The sequence below is a fragment of the Anabas testudineus genome, chromosome 12 (genome assembly GCF_900324465.2).
Source record: "Anabas testudineus chromosome 12, fAnaTes1.2, whole genome shotgun sequence".
NCBI classification, from domain to species: Eukaryota; Metazoa; Chordata; class Actinopteri; order Anabantiformes; family Anabantidae; genus Anabas; species Anabas testudineus.
In genome coordinates, this window is record NC_046621.1 from 3,023,250 (window position 1) to 3,042,389 (window position 19,140).

General features: G+C 39.8%; 2 protein-coding genes across 6 annotated transcripts in view; one reads left to right on the forward strand and one right to left on the reverse strand.

Annotated features, from left to right (window-relative positions):
* The window catches only part of pde8b (phosphodiesterase 8B), a 38,300-nt gene extending 30,442 nt beyond the window's left edge, over positions 1–7,858 (forward strand). For 3 of the 4 annotated variants that reach the window (XM_026353939.1, XM_026353938.1, XM_026353940.1), the window contains 7 exons: positions 515–644; positions 754–952; positions 1,241–1,458; positions 1,580–1,718; positions 1,811–1,978; positions 2,175–2,304; positions 4,802–4,911. In XM_026353939.1, coding sequence (XP_026209724.1) covers positions 515–644; positions 754–952; positions 1,241–1,458; positions 1,580–1,718; positions 1,811–1,978; positions 2,175–2,304; positions 4,802–4,911 — 1,094 coding nt within the window. Of the gene's footprint in view, positions 1–514; positions 645–753; positions 953–1,240; positions 1,459–1,579; positions 1,719–1,810; positions 1,979–2,174; positions 2,305–4,801 lie in introns of all 4 variants that reach the window. The other variant, XM_026353937.1, reaches the window with a different exon arrangement.
* Positions 6,780–19,094, reverse strand: wdr41 (WD repeat domain 41). 2 transcript variants are annotated; one of them, XM_026353941.1, is made up of 14 exons: positions 18,917–19,094; positions 18,690–18,763; positions 13,184–13,299; positions 12,314–12,362; positions 12,103–12,231; positions 11,933–11,995; positions 11,457–11,568; positions 11,316–11,378; positions 10,851–10,955; positions 10,548–10,726; positions 10,320–10,441; positions 10,004–10,089; positions 8,969–9,102; positions 8,742–8,882 (listed from the first exon to the last, which is right to left on the reverse strand). In XM_026353941.1, the coding sequence occupies exons 2-14, from the start codon at positions 18,735–18,737 to the stop codon at positions 8,742–8,744; spliced, it is 1,347 nt and encodes a 448-aa protein (XP_026209726.1). In that variant the 5' UTR covers positions 18,738–18,763; positions 18,917–19,094. The 2 variants fall into 2 exon arrangements, with proteins under 2 accessions (XP_026209728.1, XP_026209726.1); XM_026353943.1 differs by lacking the exon at positions 18,917–19,094 and having other exon boundaries at positions 6,780–8,882; positions 18,690–18,737.
* Between the last annotated feature and the right edge of the window lie 46 nt (positions 19,095–19,140).

Here is a 19,140-nt window from a genome sequence, read left to right on the forward strand (position 1 = left end):
TACAGACAATTTAGACTAATCACACAGATTATGGATCATCTGAGTGAACCACATGAATAAATATGAAATTGAAGGTGGTTATTGTCATAATAAAAGTGTCAAAAGGTTCTTTTAACTTCTTAAAATGTAAATTCTTCCATCTTAGTTTATTATATAACCTCATTCTAATAATTAGTCTCAAAAGCACTTAACTGACAGAGTGAGGAGTGTTTTCTGAGAAGCTGACATCACTTCAAGTTGAAAACTGTCCTTACTTCAGAGCTCAGCTCCATCAGCGCCTCTGCAAATCTTTAAACAATCTTATCACTCACCATCTTTCTACTGTAGCTTCAAAGGAGCAGATTTACAAAGTAAGACTCTTAGCCAGTATGTTTGCAGATGTATATACTGTAGATATAAGAGAGCCAATATCGGTACAGTCATTATTTATCAATCGAATCTCACACACTGTGTTTTTCCCCCTTTTATGGTCAAATCACCTTGAATTGTGGGTTTGCTTCTGTCTGTTTGTTAGATATGAGCCAGAGCCAGCTGGCCATCCCAATCACTCTGAATGACGTCCCTCCATCCATCGCCGAGATGCTGAATGACGAGGAGTGCTGGGAGTTCAACATCCTGGAGCTGGAGGCAGCTACGCACAAGAGGTACAAAGATGGTGGAAGACCAAATGAGTGGAGAGACCGATTAAAGCGACCTATATCTCATGTGAATCGTCCATTTTGATAAATGCACTCGTTTCCATTCATCCTGCAGACCTCTGACGTACCTCGGGTTGAAGATCTTCACGAGCTTTGGAGTGTGCGATTTCTTGAACTGCTCCGAGGCCACACTGCGCTCTTGGCTACAGCTCATGGAAGCCAGCTACCACTCCTCTAACTCCTACCACAACTCCACGCACGCTGCAGACGTCCTGCACGCTACTGCCTACTTCCTCCGCAAAGAGAGAGTCAAGGTTAGAGGAAAAGCAGGATGACATGAGGCACATGTTTGATATGGGCTTATATAAATGAGGTTGAATTTTCCTGCTCTGGATTGTTTTATCCAGTAAAATGTGTAAAACAATTATTATGCAAAAGAAATGCAAAAAGTTCAAATTCCACTTTGGACACTTGCTTGTTTGGACAACAGTAGAGAGACGTGGAATGCATTATGCTGATTATGTGCGAGCTCTCTGCGTGACAATCCACCATAGATTGATTTATATGTGTGCTGTACTGACATCACCTCCTGTTTTATTCAGAACAATCTGGACCAGCTGGATGAGGTGGCAGCGTTGATAGCAGCCACAGTGCACGATGTGGACCACCCGGGCAGGACCAACTCCTTCCTTTGTAACGCTGGTAGTGAACTGGCGATCCTGTACAACGACACAGCCGTGCTGGAGAGCCACCACGCAGCCCTCGCCTTCCAGCTCACTGTCCGGGACAGCAAGAGCAACATCTTCAAGAACATTGACAGGTCTGTGGTAGTGTTGTATTTTCTCTTTAGTTCTGTTTATCTGCACGTATCCACTCATGTGCCACTAATGTGCTGATCTAGATCTTTTCTATATCCTCTCAATCCTCCCCACTGTTGACAGAAATCAATTCCGGACCCTGCGACAGGCCATCATTGACATGGTGCTGGCCACAGAGATGACCAGACACTTTGAGCATGTCAGCAAGTTCGTCAACAGCATCAACAAGCCGATGGCTGCCATCGAAGAGACCAGCACAAGTGTGAGTGTCCGGGGGCTTCGTCACCACCATGTATGTATACTGTATATATTGTATCATGTATTCTGAATGTGTGTTTTGCGTCTTGCCTACAGAGCGTGAACAGTGACTGTGAGGGTCAGGCGAACAACAGGAACTCCCCAGAGAACCGTCTGCTGATAAAGAGGATGTTGATCAAGTGTGCCGATGTGGCCAACCCCTGCAGACCGCTCGAGCTGTGCATCGAGTGGGCCGGAAGGATCTCAGAGGAGTACTTTGCGCAGGTGTGTGGACGACACACGATGCAGCTCGGTTTAAATAGAACACCACCTTAACTGTTACGAGAGGCTAGCATATGTTTGTTTTGACTTTGAGATGATCTAATTTTGGCCTCCCGTCCTCCTTTAGTTGGAGTGTGCATTTATTTCTAATATTGTCACCTCATCGTGACCTCTCTGTGTATTTGTGTTTGTCCTGCAGACAGATGAGGAGAAGAGACAAGGGCTGCCGGTGGTGATGCCGGTGTTTGACAGGAACACCTGCAGTGTACCCAAATCTCAAATCTCCTTCATCGACTACTTCATCACTGATATGTTTGATGCCTGGGATGGTAAGATGATTTTTGTTCTGCTCTGCCACTTTCTGTTCTGTGTGTTTTTATTTGTAGTATGTTTAATCATTTTCCTTTCCACATCACTACCAAGTATGATGGCATGTTCTTAAAAAAGCTCTGGATATATTTACTATAGTATTTACTATGGAGTCTGATTGTGCTAGCAAAAGGTCAGGGTCACAAGTCACAGTTTACCAGTCAAACAGGTGCCAGCACGAATGTGCTGCTTTACAAACCTCAATATTTACATTTCAGTGAACTAAGTACCTGTAATTTGCTTCATGGAGGTTTCTCACCTGCTTTAATCTGCTCGCTGCCCTGGTGCATGTTTAAGGTCAAGTCAGCTTATCAAGTATTTGAAATCAGTCATTCAGTTTGAATTGTCTGAAGCTCACAAGCGGCCTCTTTGGAGTGAATAAATTAAATTTACTTGGGTCCAGAATAAGGTTCAGTTTCAAAGTTTATTCCTGATGATTCAGATTTGAATGTCACTTGTGATCCCCTGATGTTTCCTGTAGTGCTGCCGTGAGGTTGACATGTTTGGTTTAGAGTGCCCTGACAGCTCTTCCTGCACCCACTCTTATTCCGTTAAGTTTAAGCCACAACACAATTTTAACAATGCTCAACACATATTACAGCAGGTACCAAAATAACAGTAACACAAATGCTATCATCAGCTGATCACAATCACAATGAAAATACTAACATGCTGACGTTCAACGGGAAATCTGTGTGGGAGTTTACTGTCTCAGGTGAGCGTGTAAAAAAACAAGGTAAAGCTGGAGATGAGTGGTCCGGTACAGGAATTCATCACAATCCGATCAAAAGCTAGATTTAATTTGAGCTTTTTATTTGAGCAGGTACCGATTCCGGCCCCCCCGTAGACACACAAAACAACTTGTATTTTCCAGATAAGTAGAAACAGGACTGGCCTCTGAATCACTGCCCACATTTCCAATTTGTTCAGCGATTCACAAGGAATGACAGAAACAAAAATAGCAATTCAGTTAGGTTAGGATAAAACAGAATCTGTTACTCTCAGATCTTCACCTCTGCCCTCTATTACTGCCTTCAATGATTTCTTCATTTTTCTTGGCAGATTGCAGGATAGGAAATTACAGGAAGGGGAGGAGGAGGCAGCAGTGTTAAAAGAAGGGGGAAGGCGTAGTATGGTGCATATAGCTCCCCATTCCCACTGAATTTCCCTTTTCGTGTAGTCTCCCCAAGAGGAAACTTGTTTACTGTCAACAGCGCTCTGATGTCACGGAAAGATTCCAAATGTCAGTGGGACAAAGTGAAACCGTGAGGGCGTCAGGGGAGGGGAAGTTGGGAAAATAGTGGAAGGGATAGGGGTTTACGATCACTTGGTCTGGGGAGGGACGAGCAGTCGAGCGGAACTTCACTTGCACATAAACACAAAAACACACATGCAGAGCAATTTCAGTTCACCAGGATCGCTGTCGGGTCACTGCAGGGTCATTATTCGCTCCAGAGATGCAGCGTGGGCCATCAGCAAGCCGGAAGCAAGGATGTAAACAACATGGATTGAGTAGGGCATTCACTGAGAACACACAACGCAGACCAAAAGCTGTGTGTGTGTGTGTGTGTGTGTGTGTATGTGTGTGTGTGTGTGTAGAGAGAGATCTTTCAACCCCAGCAGTCCTTTTATGTGGGAGCTACAGTGCAGAGTGTACATTACATTAGCCAGTGGACATAACTAGACCACACACTCTTGCACGAACTCATACAAACACATCAATCTGCCTAATAGTTCACACAGAGTGATAACAGGCAGTGAATGAGGCATGTGTTGTCTCCAGTCGACATTTCCCTGTAGGCGTTTGTGTTTATCCTTAATTATTTTTTTTATATTTCAACATCTGTGCCCAAATACGAATCCCATTGTGCATTTTTGCATATGAGGCTTCAGCAGTCTGACTCTGATGATTTACATCTAGTCAATCAAAGCAACTTACAAGGATATAAGGTACAAGGCAGAGTAACTGTAAAGCCGGCGATGTTACCACTACAGTATCCAGCCAATCGAGGTTATTTTTCTAATTAATTGGTTGATTATTTAATTAATTATTCATTATCCCAGGAGGGACTTCCTGTTCTTCTCTGTTTGGTATTATTGCAAACTTAATAATTTATATTACATTGAACGATTTACATTGACATTTTTAAGGTGTCAGGTTTTCTTTGTATGATTCATTTAACTTGGCTGTCAGGCTGCTGAGACTTCATATTTAAAAAAACGTGCTCTAGTGATACTGGGAGTCATGGACACTGGAGGACAGTGGGTACAAGCTTTTTGTCAAAACACCTCAGGATTTTTTTAATTTTCATTATCTTTTTACTCAAGACTTGCATTATGACACAATCTCAGTATTACAGGTACCAACTTTGTCTTTTTTTTCATGTATTAGTAATCAGTAGTTATCAGGATTATTTTTTTTTTTACTCTCCACAATCTGTGTGTGCCTCCTTACAGCCTTCGCTAGTCTGCCTGGTCTCGTGGAGCACCTATCAGAGAACTACAAGTACTGGAAGAGGTTGGACGAGATGAAGTGTAAGAGCCTGCGTCCTCCCCCTCCTTCATGACCCAATCCTCGTTACCTCCTCTCATCTATTGCTCCGAGCAGGGTAAGCCAGCAAACGCAGCCCTGCAGTGGAACAAATAGTCTCTTCAGCTGTGATTGGATGAGTTCTGTGCCCTTGCTGGTACCCAGGACAGAACCTAAAGCTGGGTTATGGGGAACTCTGAGAGCAGACATCACTGACTGAACAGAGACACTGCTTCCATCTCAAATCACAGCCTCTTTTCTTGTGTGGTTCTACCTGAAGCTGGTGATCTGCCAGTGGAGAACAGGTTGTCATTTGAGGCCTCTTTGCCACTTTATGGCCCGGTTAAGTATTCCTGATAGCACCTCTATGAACTGTGTGGACCTCATGGCTCACCTGACAATCTGTACCATACAGTGTAACACACCAGAAACCTGCACTTTAGCTAATCAAGACATTTCCATTTTTCCTCCCTTTTGCTTTGCTTCACACTTTTATTTTCTGTTTTTATGTTCTTTACCAAAATGTTTTCATTCTGTTCTATTGCGCTAAAAGAAATGTGGTAAATAAGATAGCGATCAAAGACAATGAAAATAAGGGCCTTGAGAGATCTGTTCATGCTTGTCTGTAGAAGTGTGTGTACTCAGAAGTTCCTCTTTATATTGCAAACTCGTGAAGGTACTCAGCTAGAGTTATTAATCAGCAGAATGAGGCACACTTTGACTCGTCTAGGACCAAATTCAAACGTGTCGTATCTACATGGTTGGAAAGATTGAGCTCCAGAGACAGTTAGCAAGGTTTTCTAAATGTCCAGCCACATATACAAAGTGACATAAAAGAAGGGCTGTTTTTGTGGTCGTTGCTGGATTTAAAAGACTGTGTAGCATCATAACAGGTGGTGAAATATCTCTATTATGGTCATTTCCTCATAATATTGTGTACTATGAAAGCAGCCAGTGGAGATCTGCATCGTATCAAAGCTGTTTAAGTTTCTTTAAAAATTAAAAACATAAGATGTTCCGCACATAGCTTTGTGACACTAACTGTAGACATCCGCACCCAAAAATAGAGCAAACCAATCGGACTTGTGAGTATCTGATTAATATAGACGCTTTCTACGTAAAGCTAATCTGACTGTTGTCGTATGGTGCACAAATGTGTCTGAGGTAGAAACAGACATCACAGCAAATCCAGAAACAGTAGCTGCAGAACCAGCATCTGAACACTAATCGGCTCTGGTTCTCACATGGTTTTTGTTAACCCGATTTTTAATTCACCTTTTTGTGGAAGAAATCTGGTTGCACACCGTGTTTAGTTGATCCAGAGTTTCAGACAAAGGCCATAAGATCTTGGGATCTGTAGAATGTGTCTGCCCTCTGCTGGCTCAATGGGGGTGTTGCAGAAGTGATGCATTAACAAATAATGTGCAAAAGAAATTAGTTATTTCCCCACATTGATTGGGAATTTAAAAAAAAAAAAAAAGACAATTCATCAGCATTTAAAAACATTTATAAACTGAACAAGTACCAGTATTTTATTGAGTACTGTATTTTTCAGAGCACTTTTCATTTAAATGTTGATGGGACAGTACTGAAACATGCTTTTACCACAAAGAAACATTAGAAACCGGTTAATAAATGAAGAAAATGTAATCTTCCATCCATAGACTACCTAAGTTGGTGAAACTGTATTTTCACTATTGCCAGTTCTGGCCCCAAGGCTCAATTGAAATGGTTCCAAGTGAAGTAGGAGGACATATTGCTGTGCGTGTACAGCATGTGTGTTAATTCAGGAAATGCACATTACAGGATAAACCAAAGGCACAGAGAGTTTGTTACAGGTGCCTTATGCTTTGGTCGTCTTTACGGAAACAGAACTATTCTTTTGATTTGATTCTTTTAAGTAGCTCCTCCTTTGCTTCTGGAAAAAAGAAAAGCCATACGCATTTAAAAATCTGAATTTGGGTATTGTTGCATCGTTCTCTGTGCTGAAGCTTTGAGTTGAGTGTTAATAGTTCCATCACCACCGTCCCGACGTGTTGATCCTTCCTGTTTTGTAACTGAGATTTTTAAAGACAGAAACTGAATCAGATTATTTGTCAGTGATGGTTTCAGTTCCGGTCACATCCACGTTCAATGTATTCACGATTCTGTGTAATTATTTTATTAATGATCAAGGTCTTAATCGACGCCTTAATCTTGTCTCACTGTTGAGGTCTGCTACTGTTGCAATACACTGTAAACTACCTAATGTAACTGCTGTTCTTGTAAATACTCAGCCAATATATTATTTTTGCTTTGCATTTGACATATTTTGCCTACGTAGCTTTTGTTTGGCTCAAACTAAATTTTAGGTTTTGTTTTATTTTTTTAAACAGTGACTTGAAATGTGGCTCCACCGCTGAATGTTTCAGGACTGCAATCACTGATCAAGAGAAGATATTTTTGCTAGATTTCTATCCACACAAAAATTTAATATTTCATATTAATGTGTCAGACAAACATGCCTTTTCTGTGAGCAGCGATGACTGGAATGTGATATAAATTAGATCAAATGACAGCCTCATTGTGAGTCGACTGAGGCAGAACCAGATTGTATAACTGCTTGTTATGTAAAGATAAGCCTTCATCACTTTTCTGTTTCCTCTCTTGTTCATCTCCGACACTGATGGCCGTGGCTGCGACAACGTGCCAATTCTGTGTTTTGTATAATTTATTAACAGAACAATTACAAAGTGACAATGTTATATACAGTACAAATTATTTTTCAAAGACGTAAAATCGTCATTGGCCACGAGAACTGTAATGTGTGTTCTTGAAAGATTTTACTGCCTCATGCATAGTAGTGACAAAAGCTTTCCGTCTTAAAGCTTACCATGTTTGTTTGAAAAGTTTAATGTATTTTGCTCTTTCTGGATTATGTCTTATTTTGATGTTCTTTGTCAAACACTAATGTGTTGTGAGACAATTAAAGCATTCTTAAAATATGAAATTGTTCCATAAATGGCGAATAGCAAACTTAACTAAATGTTTAACACTTTAGGAAGTGCGCTTATTTGCTTTCTAGCAGAGAGTTATCACTCATTGCAGTGAATTAAGTGTGACATAAACACCGGAAATGGGGAAACGTCTATTCTAGTTCTGTCTGAATGTAATAAAAACCTCACGTACGTCTATGCAAGAGACCAAATAAGCGCATCTCCGAAAGTGTCAGAGTCTCTGAAACAGGCTAATACACAAAACGGTAAGAGGCACAACAATGAGGGCGACAGCAGCTAACAGCATATACACAGTGGACAGTTCCTTAAAGGGTGACTTCAGATTATCAACTTGCTTACTCTGGTTCTAGTTTAGAGAGTGTGGGATTATGAAAACAGCCTCTGCTTCCAGCTGAAACACTCCTACAGATGATGTTCAATGGAGGAGCAGGTTGGTCATAACTACAACAGAATGAGCAACAAGGTGACATAATCTGAACTGGAAAACTCCAGATGTCTTCTCAAGGACCTTTAGAGGGAACATTAATAAATAATGTCCTCCCCAAATTTTAACAATAGAAAGCAACATTAAGAACCAGTGAAGTTACCCTTTAACATATATAAACATGCCTATATTGTTCTAATTAGTTCACATTGTCATAGGTTTGATTCAGTTATGTTTCAGCACTAAACAGGTTGTTTCTCTGATATGAGGTATTTCCTGGGTTTTTCAAATTTAAGTTAAATACTTTTTTAGTCTGAAGTCTAGCAAACATAATCAGTACACGAAACAACAACTACAGTGAATTCCAGTAATCTGTGACACTGATCAACAAGCTCCCACCTCTCTCTCTTTTTTTTTTTTTTAAGGCAGTGGTTTGAGGTTTAAAGGTCAGAGTCCTCCATTCTCCTCCAGTTTCTGAAAAAGTGCCAGGCTGCGGAGGTGGGACTGTCTCTCTCCGTTCTTCCACAGAATCACTAGGTGATCTGTCGAGCATGTGATCAAACCATTCTCCTTTAAGCTCACAAACATCTAAAAAGAAGTGCAGAAAGGACAATTAAAGCACTATTGTGGCACAGATGTGAAGTAGAACAAAAGTTTGTACTGTGAAATCATACCTGGATTGCCCCCGAGTGCCCGATCAGATCACCTGTCAACTTCAGCGTCCTGACGTTGGGGACATCCATGACCTTCTTTGATGCAGGACCAGTCTGTTTGTTTGACCGGCCAAAAGTCCACATCCCAAAGAACCCTGGTTAAACAGATCCAGAGGAAAAAAATGTAAGATAAGATAAGAAAACCCTCTAATAAAGGTTTTCTTATCTTAGAATAAGAACATAAGCAATCAATGTGAGCTTATTCATACTGGTTCTGATCATCAGCCAGGGACAATTGTAATGGTTTAACATTAGTTGATTTTTTTAATCTGTTTTGTGATTCAGTGTTTTGCAGGTGTGCCCTGAACGCCTCCAGTTTTAAAAAACATCAATTCAGAGCAGAAGCACCCAATATTAAATGTGATTTTTACAAAGTCAAATCTGATTAATTGAGTAAACTGTGACTCATCCTAAAATAAGCCTTGAGGCAACAATGATCCAGGGGAAGCAAAGCTGCAAATGCAGATTGTGGTACCAAAACAAAGAGCTTAAAAATGCTAAAACGCTCAGGAGAACTGAAAAGTTGGGGTTTAATTCTCTGCGTGTTGCTCACAATCAATCCCCCCCGGGCATTACATTACTCTGATTTATGTTGTTTTGCAAAAGTTTCAACGAATCTCGACGATGGAGGTGGTAGATGTATGGTTAGCATGTCCAGGAGAGTCACAGGTTGAAATTTGCCATAGTTTTTCTTTGCAGGCACTGCAGTGTTGTCGTCAGAGCTCAGTACACTTTTCGGTCATATACCACATCTGAGCTGCATTACTGCACCTCCACGTTGTCCACTCATCAAAAACTCCAGCTACACACATACAAGGTCTTTAAGCTGATTCATACTTATCACTGGAAGCATCATAGTCCAGTTTTAAAGATGATATAACCACGCAGGGAACTGGAACGCCATCCTACTGACACGCCTGCATGTTTGTACAGAGTACATAAGGTATGTACTTACTGTTTCCTAGTGTTTGTTTGTGTGTGCACTTCACTTCACACCTGAAGATGCTGGTTCAGCAGGCAAAGGCAAGTCTTGGATCTCCCACATCCTCACACAGCCATCTTCAGAGCAGGACATCAGCTCACTGAAGCAGAAGCAGTGTCATAACCATTAGGAACTCTGTGCTCAATTCAAAAGTAATATTTTCTCAGTTGCAACTAGCAAAAATGTAAGTTCATGCTGGTGCACCAATGTCCAGTTTGGGGGTAGATAAATCAGAGGCTTTGCATGATGAGAAAAGCGGGGGGGGGGGGATCACAAGCCAAACCTATCTGCAGTAGTATAGGCAGGATAATTGTAAGAAAAATGTATTACCTGTCAGACAGCAGCACTGTGTGTAAGACATTAGAGTCATGGGCAACCTTCCTGTAGGCCATCACTGTTTTGGTCAGAACACTGTACACATACAGGCCGCTGCCCACAGCTGCAAGGATGAGCTACAAATCACACAGACATGAAGCATGTTACAGAACGCACTGACTAAACCTAAGCACAGTGTTTAATGATGTACAATAGCAGATACAGGCATCCTGTCCTTCTCACCTTTCCATTGGTGGACAGATGCTGAATGGACATTTCACTGGTTTTAGGAGCACCCAATCGGATTTCAGACTGGGCGGAGGATTCCTCCCACAGGATGTGCTCATAGGCCAGGATATTCCAATCAACAGAATCCCACAAGATCAACTCACCCGCATGGGAACCACTCACAAAGAGCCCATCTGACGAAAGAAACATCAACTTGGTTCATATGGATATATATAAACAATTCAATTCTAAGTCAAAATTCGAATACAGACACTTTGATTTTCACTGATAATTCACAACTTCATCAAGGAGACTGACCATTGACGCTGATAAGAGCACGAATCCGGTCCTGGTGGTCAGACAGACAGCGAATTTCAGCCACTGACACAGAGGAATCAGTAGAGACAGTCACCCTGTAGATGACTGAAAGAAGAACACAAAAAAGCACAACACGTTTTATCCCTGGGGGATAGCATAGGGGTAAGATCACTGCCCTCCATGCAGGACACCAGGGTTTGAATCCTATAGAGTCTTCTAAATCTAATATCAAAACAGCTTGTTCCATCTATAAGAGTAGAGATTGGTGAGGTACAACACAAGTGCTACAGCAAGGGGGAGCCAGGGAAGGGGGAGATATCATTCCAAGAATCTTATAAGAGGCTATAGTATCTAGTGTAGTGTTAAGGGAGACCAGGGTCCTTAAGCAAGATGGTATAAGCTTACCCTGCCTATATACCTAATAACTAAATATACTTGTCAAAAGTGGATTGTCATGTCTCTTACCTATCTCTTTATCCATAGCAGCTGCTATGCAGTTCTTAGGCAGCTTTATCAAAGCAGTTATTCCTGCAAAAGGCCAAAACACAATGATTAATCAGCTTCTTGTGCTAACTGCAATTACAATTTCCTTTAGTGCCTCCTCACCAGTGTCACTGTGGTTCTGTCTGTGACACTGCAGCTGAAAGTCTTTGTTCCACACACACAGCTCCTCACCACCAGAGACCCACAAACACAGCTGCTCCAGCACTAGCAAACACTGAGAGAGACACACAGCTGGATCAGAACATTAAATAAAAAGCTGATCTGAAGATGCTGCAGTGAACCTTCATTTATGAAGAAGTTGAAACAATTCAACTTTTTTTCTATTATGAAATTACAAGCTTATGTGTCAAACATTTTAATTAGTATAACTCATTTTGTCTACATGTATTTAACTACATTATGGAATAATGCAATAGTAATAGCAATATCCAAGAAAAACGATCGTGAAGGATCAAGACACTGCATATGTTCTTATATTTCATAGTTATAATAATGAAAATAAACAATAGATCATTAAAAACAAGAATCTGTGCCCTGTTAGTGTACAAGTCAAAGAGGATTGGTAGTAGATCAATAACCTTCACAGACGACTGAAGATCTGAAATGGTCTGAACTCTGTTCCCTGTATCAGGGTCCCATAACTGATAAATAAGATTAAGGAAAATCAAGTTTGGACTATAAACATAACAGTTAATGTGAATTTAAAGTGTTTGCTTTGTTTTTTGTTTTTTTTCTGGTATGAGGATACACTGAGACTCCTGTCGGAGGAGGCTGTGATGAGTGAAATATGCAGCGACAGTCCACTATTACAGTTAAAGGTGGTTATAGCCGTTATTTGCTGGGAATGGCCCCTCAGCTCCTGCAGCCTCTCTCCAGTCTTAAAAAGAAATTGCAATTAGTGCAACTATGTTCTGTGGAAATTCACAACGTGGAGAAATAACAGACTTGAAACATATTACCTCAATATTCCAAACCAAAACAAGGCCATCATCCCCTGCTGAGGCACATCTGTAAAAGATGAGATGAAAGGTTTGAGTTTGAGAACTATGTGTGGCAGAAATGCCTCAGTGGAGGTGTGTGAGCTTGTTAGAAGGTTGACTAGTCAAACACCCTCAGTCAATCACTATCTGTATGAGGAATCATTTCCCGTAGGTTAATCTGCCCTCGAGAAATTTAAAAAAACATCCGTCTTGGGGCTTACCAGCTTCACTTGCCCTTTGACCCTCAGCTATCCACAATGCCTGTTTCTAAAATCAACAGACAGGATGAGCAGACGAAAAAGAAAGAGCTAAAAACGAGAAGAGAGGAACTGTCCAGGATACATTTTCGGACTTCAAAAGCAATCTGGAGAGAATTTTCTGGCCTTTGCCCCCGACTCTGGTCCTGTGTACGGAGAGGACGAGACCCAGAGGAGGGGGTTATTACAGGAGCAGACCAGGCGTAACGCAACCCCCACCAGCTGACACACACACACTCACATATACACTTAGTTCTGTTATAAATCCCAATCTGACCACTTATGCAGACCCACTCTACCATGCGAGAGTGCAGCATGCTTCCACAAAACAGAGCAGAGAGCAGGTGCAAAACCTTTAAATGTGTGTGTGCAGGTGTGTACGGACAGCATTAAAAGGCCTTAGTTATGCTGTCCTGTGCACACACACACAATCACACAGCGGTGATGATTGGGTTCTTGTCATGCTCTGTAAGTTTGCTCTAGTTGAGGATCTCCTGTCAATCACAGAGGGATAGAGGCCGAGAGTAGAGAGGAGAGAGGTTAGAGAGAAAGTGGGAATAAAGGCAGTGGAGGGGGGTTGTGGTCCGCTTACCTGAAGTCATCAATCTGCACCAGAAATCGAACAATGTCAAAATGTCCTTTCAGCACCTGCAGCTCAGTGAACCAGTTTTTGGGCTGATCCTCTCCAATGCACAGCACTGAGTTTTTCTGCAGACATAAGAGGGAAAGTAGTGAGAAGCACAGGCAATGAGAGAGAGGAGGCCACGGAGTGTAAAGCATGGAAAAACTGTGATGGAAACATGAGTACTGTATATCAATTTCAGCTCCTTTAAACTTCTGCTCAACTACTTTGCCGAGGGATATACTTTTTACTGCAGTAGATTTATCTTTCAGCTAGTTTCCTATAAGATTTAGAGTTTTCAATGCTGCAACTTTACTGTTGCAGTTTGATCCACTGATTATTTTCTTATTATTTTTACTTTTGAAGTCTATTTGGCTAGTAACACTTCCATAATACTTTTACCTAAAGCTACAGTATGCAACTTTTTGCAATATTTTTTGTAAAAATCTGCTCTAAAAGCTGCAGAGGTGCTGCAAAGCTTGAGAAGTCTGATTCACAGAAAAAGCACCGGCGTTAGTGCAGATTATTTCAGTAATGTCTGCTGGATTAAAAAGCTTCGCAGACAGTAGAAGATTAACACAAAGGAGTATCGTCATCAATCATCGTATTACTATTTTTATTCCAGTAACGTATCTTCAACTATTGATTTGAAATATCTTATGTGCTATAGGGACAGTATGAGGTTTAAATGGATGTTAATCTGGCTAATAATGGTTTTAATAATAATACTTTTTTATGCTACAGACAATAAACATTTATGTCCTTAGTGATAAAAGAATCGAACATAACCGACACACACAACTGCAAAACAATGTTTACATACAAACATCTGGATCATAAACACTATTACTTCCTATTTCTCACTTTAGTCTTAATTTTGAATGAACTTAAACTCGCAATGGATCTATGGTTGTATTAGTATTAATACCTTAAAGAAGAATCTAAACACTTGTAGTGAATGAAGTAGTGTATATTGTAGTGTGTATTTATGCCTCTGAAATATTCTGAAGTAAAGGTGTTAAAGTACCGTTACAGTTACTGATGAAGCCATTGTTTCTGTGTTAAAGTACCGTTACAATTACAGTTACTGATGAAGCCATGTTTACTGTGTTAAAGTACCGTTACAATTACAGTTACCGATGAAGCCATGTTTACTGTGTTATAGTACCGTTACAGTTACTGATGAAGCCATGTTTACTGTGTTAAAGTACCGTTACAATTACAGTTACCGATGAAGCCATGTTTACTGTGTTATAGTACCGTTACAATTACAGTTACCGATTAAGCCATTTTACTGTGTTAAAGTACCGTTACAGTTACTGATGAAGCCATGTTTACTGTGTTAAAGTACCGTTACAGTTACTGATGAAGCCATGTTTACTGTGTTAAAGTACCGTTACAGTTACAGTTACTGATGAAGCCATATTTACTGTGTTAAAGTACCGTTACAGTTACTGATGAAGCCATGTTTACTGTGTTAAAGTACCGTTACAGTTACTGATGAAGCCATTTTACTGTGTTAAAGTACCGTTACAGTTACTGATGAAGCCATGTTTACTGTGTTAAAGTACCGTTACAGTTACTGATGAAGCCATGTTTACTGTGTTAAAGTACCGTTACAGTTACTGATGAAACCATGTTTACTGTGTTAAAGTACCGTTACAGTTACTGATGAAGCCATGTTTACTGTGTTAAAGTACCGTTACAGTTACTGATGAAGCCATGTTTACTGTGTTAAAGTACTGTTACAGTTACTGATGAAGCCATGTTTACTGTGTTAAAGTACCGTTACTGTTACTGATGAAGCCATGTTTACTGTGTTAAAGTACCGTTACAGTTACTGATGAAGTCATGTTTACTGTGTTAAAGTACCGTTACAGTTACTGATGAAGCCATGTTTACTGTGTTAAAGTACCGTTACAGTTACTGATGAAGTCATGTTTACTGTGTTAAAGTACAGTTACCGTTACTGATGAAGCCATGTTTACTGTGTTAAAGTACCGTTACAGTTACTGATGAAGCCATGTTTACTGTGTTAAAGTACCGTTACAGTTACTGATGAAGCCATGTTTACTGTGTTAAAGTACCGTTACAGTTACTGATGAAGCCATGTTTACTGTGTTAAAGTACCGTTACAGTTACTGATGAAGCCATGTTTACTGTGTTAAAGTACCGTTACAGTTACTGATGAAGCCATGTTTACTGTGTTAAAGTACCGTTACAGTTACTGATGAAGCCATGTTTACTGTGTTAAAGTACCGTTACAGTTACTGATGAAACCATGTTTACTGTGTTAAAGTACCGTTACTGTTACAGTTACTGATGAAGCCATGTTTACTGTGTTAAAGTACCGTTACAGTTACAGTTACTGATGAAGCCATGTTTACTGTGTTAAAGTACCGTTACAGTTACAGTTACAGTTACTGATGAAGCCATGTTTACTGTGTTAAAGTACAGTTACAGTTACTGATGAAGCCATGTTTACTGTGTTAAAGTACCGTTACTGTTACTGATGAAGTCATGTTTACTGTGTTAAAGTACAGTTACAGTTACCGATGAAGCCATGTTTACTGTGTTAAAGTACCGTTACAGTTACTGATGAAGCCATGTTTACTGTGTTAAAGTACCGTTACAGTTACTGATGAAGCCATGTTTACTGTGTTAAAGTACCGTTACAGTTACCGATGAAGTCATGTTTACTGTGTTAAAGTACCGTTACAGTTACCGATAAAGCCATGTTTACTGTGTTAAAGTACCGTTACAGTTACTGATGAAGCCATGTTTACTGTGTTAAAGTACCGTTACAGTTATAGTTACTGATGAAGCCATGTTTACTGTGTTAAAGTACCGTTACAGTTACTGATGAAGCCATGTTTACTGTGTTAAAGTACCGTTACAGTTACTGATGAAGCCATGTTTACTGTGTTAAAGTACCGTTACAGTTACTGATGAAGTCATGTTTACTGTGTTAAAGTACCGTTACAGTTACTGATGAAGTCATGTTTACTGTGTTAAAGTACTGTTACAGTTACTGATGAAGCCATGTTTACTGTGTTAAAGTACCGTTACAGTTACTGATGAAGTCATGTTTACTGTGTTAAAGTACCGTTACAGTTACTGATGAAGCCATGTTTACTGTGTTAAAGTACCGTTACAGTTACAGTTACTGATGAAGTCATGTTTACTGTGTTAAAGTACAGTTACAGTTACTGATGAAGTCATGTTTACTGTGTTAAAGTACAGTTACAGTTACTGATGAAGTCATGTTTACTGTGTTAAAGTACCGTTACAGTTACTGATGAAGCCATGTTTACTGTGTTAAAGTACCGTTACAGTTACAGTTACTGATGAAGCCATGTTTACTGTGTTAAAGTACCGTTACAGTTACTGATGAAGTCATGTTTACTGTGTTAAAGTACCGTTACAGTTACTGATGAAACCATGTTTACTGTGTTAAAGTACCGTTACAATTACAGTTACCGATGAAACCATGTTTACTGTGTTAAAGTACCGTTACAGTTACAGTTACTGATGAAGTCATGTTTACTGTGTTAAAGTACCGTTACAGTTACAGTTACTGATGAAGCCATGTTTACTGTGTTAAAGTACCGTTACAGTTACTGATGAAGCCATGTTTACTGTGTTAAAGTACCGTTACAGTTACAGTTACTGATGAAGTCATGTTTACTGTGTTAAAGTACCGTTACAGTTACAGTTACTGATGAAGTCATGTTTACTGTGTTAAAGTACCGTTACAGTTACTGATGAAGCCATGTTTACTGTGTTAAAGTACCGTTACAGTTACTGATGAAGCCATGTTTACTGTGTTAAAGTACCGTTACAGTTACTGATGAAACCATGTTTACTGTGTTAAAGTACCGTTACAGTTACAGTTACTGATGAAGTCATGTTTACTGTGTTAAAGTACCGTTACAGTTACTGATGAAACCATGTTTACTGTGTTAAAGTACCGTTACAGTTACTGATGAAGTCATGTTTACTGTGTTAAAGTACCGTTACAGTTACTGATGAAGCCATGTTTACTGTGTTAAAGTACCGTTACAGTTAATGATGAAGCCATGTTTACTGTGTTAAAGTACCGTTACAGTTACTGATGAAGCCATGTTTACTGTGTTAAAGTACCGTTACAGTTAATGATGAAGCCATGTTTACTGTGTTAAAGTACCGTTACAGTTAATGATGAAGCCATGTTTACTGTGTTAAAGTACCGTTACAGTTACAGTTACTGATGAAGTCATGTTTACTGTGTTAAAGTACCGTTACAGTTACTGATGAAACCATGTTTACTGTGTTAAAGTACCGTTACAGTTACTGATGAAGCCATGTTTACTGTGTTAAAGTACCGTTACAGTTACTGATGAAGCCATGTTTACTGTGTTAAAGTACCGTTACTGTTACTGATGAAGCCATGTTTACTGTGTTAAAGTACCGTTACTGTTACTGATGAAGCCATGTTTACTGTGTTAAAGTACAGTTACAGTTACTGATGAAGTCATGTTTACTGTGTTAAAGTACCGTTACAGTTACTGATGAAGCCATGTTTACTGTGTTAAAGTACCGTTACAGTTACTGATGAAGCCATGTTTACTGTGTTAAAGTACCGTTACTGTTACTGATGAAACCATGTTTACTGTGTTAAAGTACCGTTACTGTTACTGATGAAGCCATGTTTACTGTGTTAAAGTACCGTTACAGTTACTGATGAAGCCATGTTTACTGTGTTAAAGTACCGTTACAGTTACTGATGAAGCCATGTTTACTGTGTTAAAGTACCGTTACAGTTACTGATGAAGCCATGTTTACTGTGTTAAAGTACCGTTACAGTTACTGATGAAGCCATGTTTACTGTGTTAAAGTACCGTTACTGTTACTGATGAAACCATGTTTACTGTGTTAAAGTACCGTTACTGTTACTGATGAAACCATGTTTACTGTGTTAAAGTACCGTTACAGTTACTGATGAAGCCATGTTTACTGTGTTAAAGTACCGTTACTGTTACTGATGAAACCATGTTTACTGTGTTAAAGTACCGTTACTGTTACTGATGAAGCCATGTTTACTGTGTTAAAGTACCGTTACAGTTACTGATGAAGCCATGTTTACTGTGTTAAAGTACCGTTACAGTTACTGATGAAGCCATGTTTACTGTGTTAAAGTACCGTTACAGTTACAGTTACTGGTGAAGCCATGTTTACTGTGTTAAAGTACCGTTACAGTTACTGATGAAGCCATGTTTACTGTGTTAAAGTACCGTTACAGTTACAGTTACTGGTGAAGCCATGTTTACTGTGTTAAAGTACCGTTACAGTTACTGATGAAGCCATGTTTACTGTGTTAAAGTACAGTTACTGTTAGAGTTACTGATGAAGCCATGTTTACTGTGTTAAAGTACCGTTACAGTTACTGATGAAGCCATGTTTACTGTGTTAAAGTACCGTTACAGTTACTTCTTACCTCCACGGAGCTTTGAGCTTCTCGGCTTCCCAGTATCCAGCGGAACATGACTGATTTTCAGTGGCTAACGTTAGCTAGCAGGAGGAACAGAATGAATCTAATTTATCGGGACATTTCTGTGAGAATGACACCGTTTATTATGTTGTTAACACAAGCTAACAAAAAAACAAGCTAATTTCATTAGCGTCATTAGCGTAAACAGAGAAATCAGAAACGCTTCCGCTTACGGAATTATCATCGTATTTATCTCCCTTAGGCGACTGTTTTCTAATCCGTTATCTTATTGACCGGTTAATTTCATAAGAAATAACACCTGACGCGTTAATACAGTCGTATTTAAGCTACATATCTGAAGAACTGGTGATTTTCAGTCACGATCACAACAAACCATTCATGTGACTCAAACTACGGAAGCCTGCACCAGACACAGTTCATCCAGCTACGATTAATA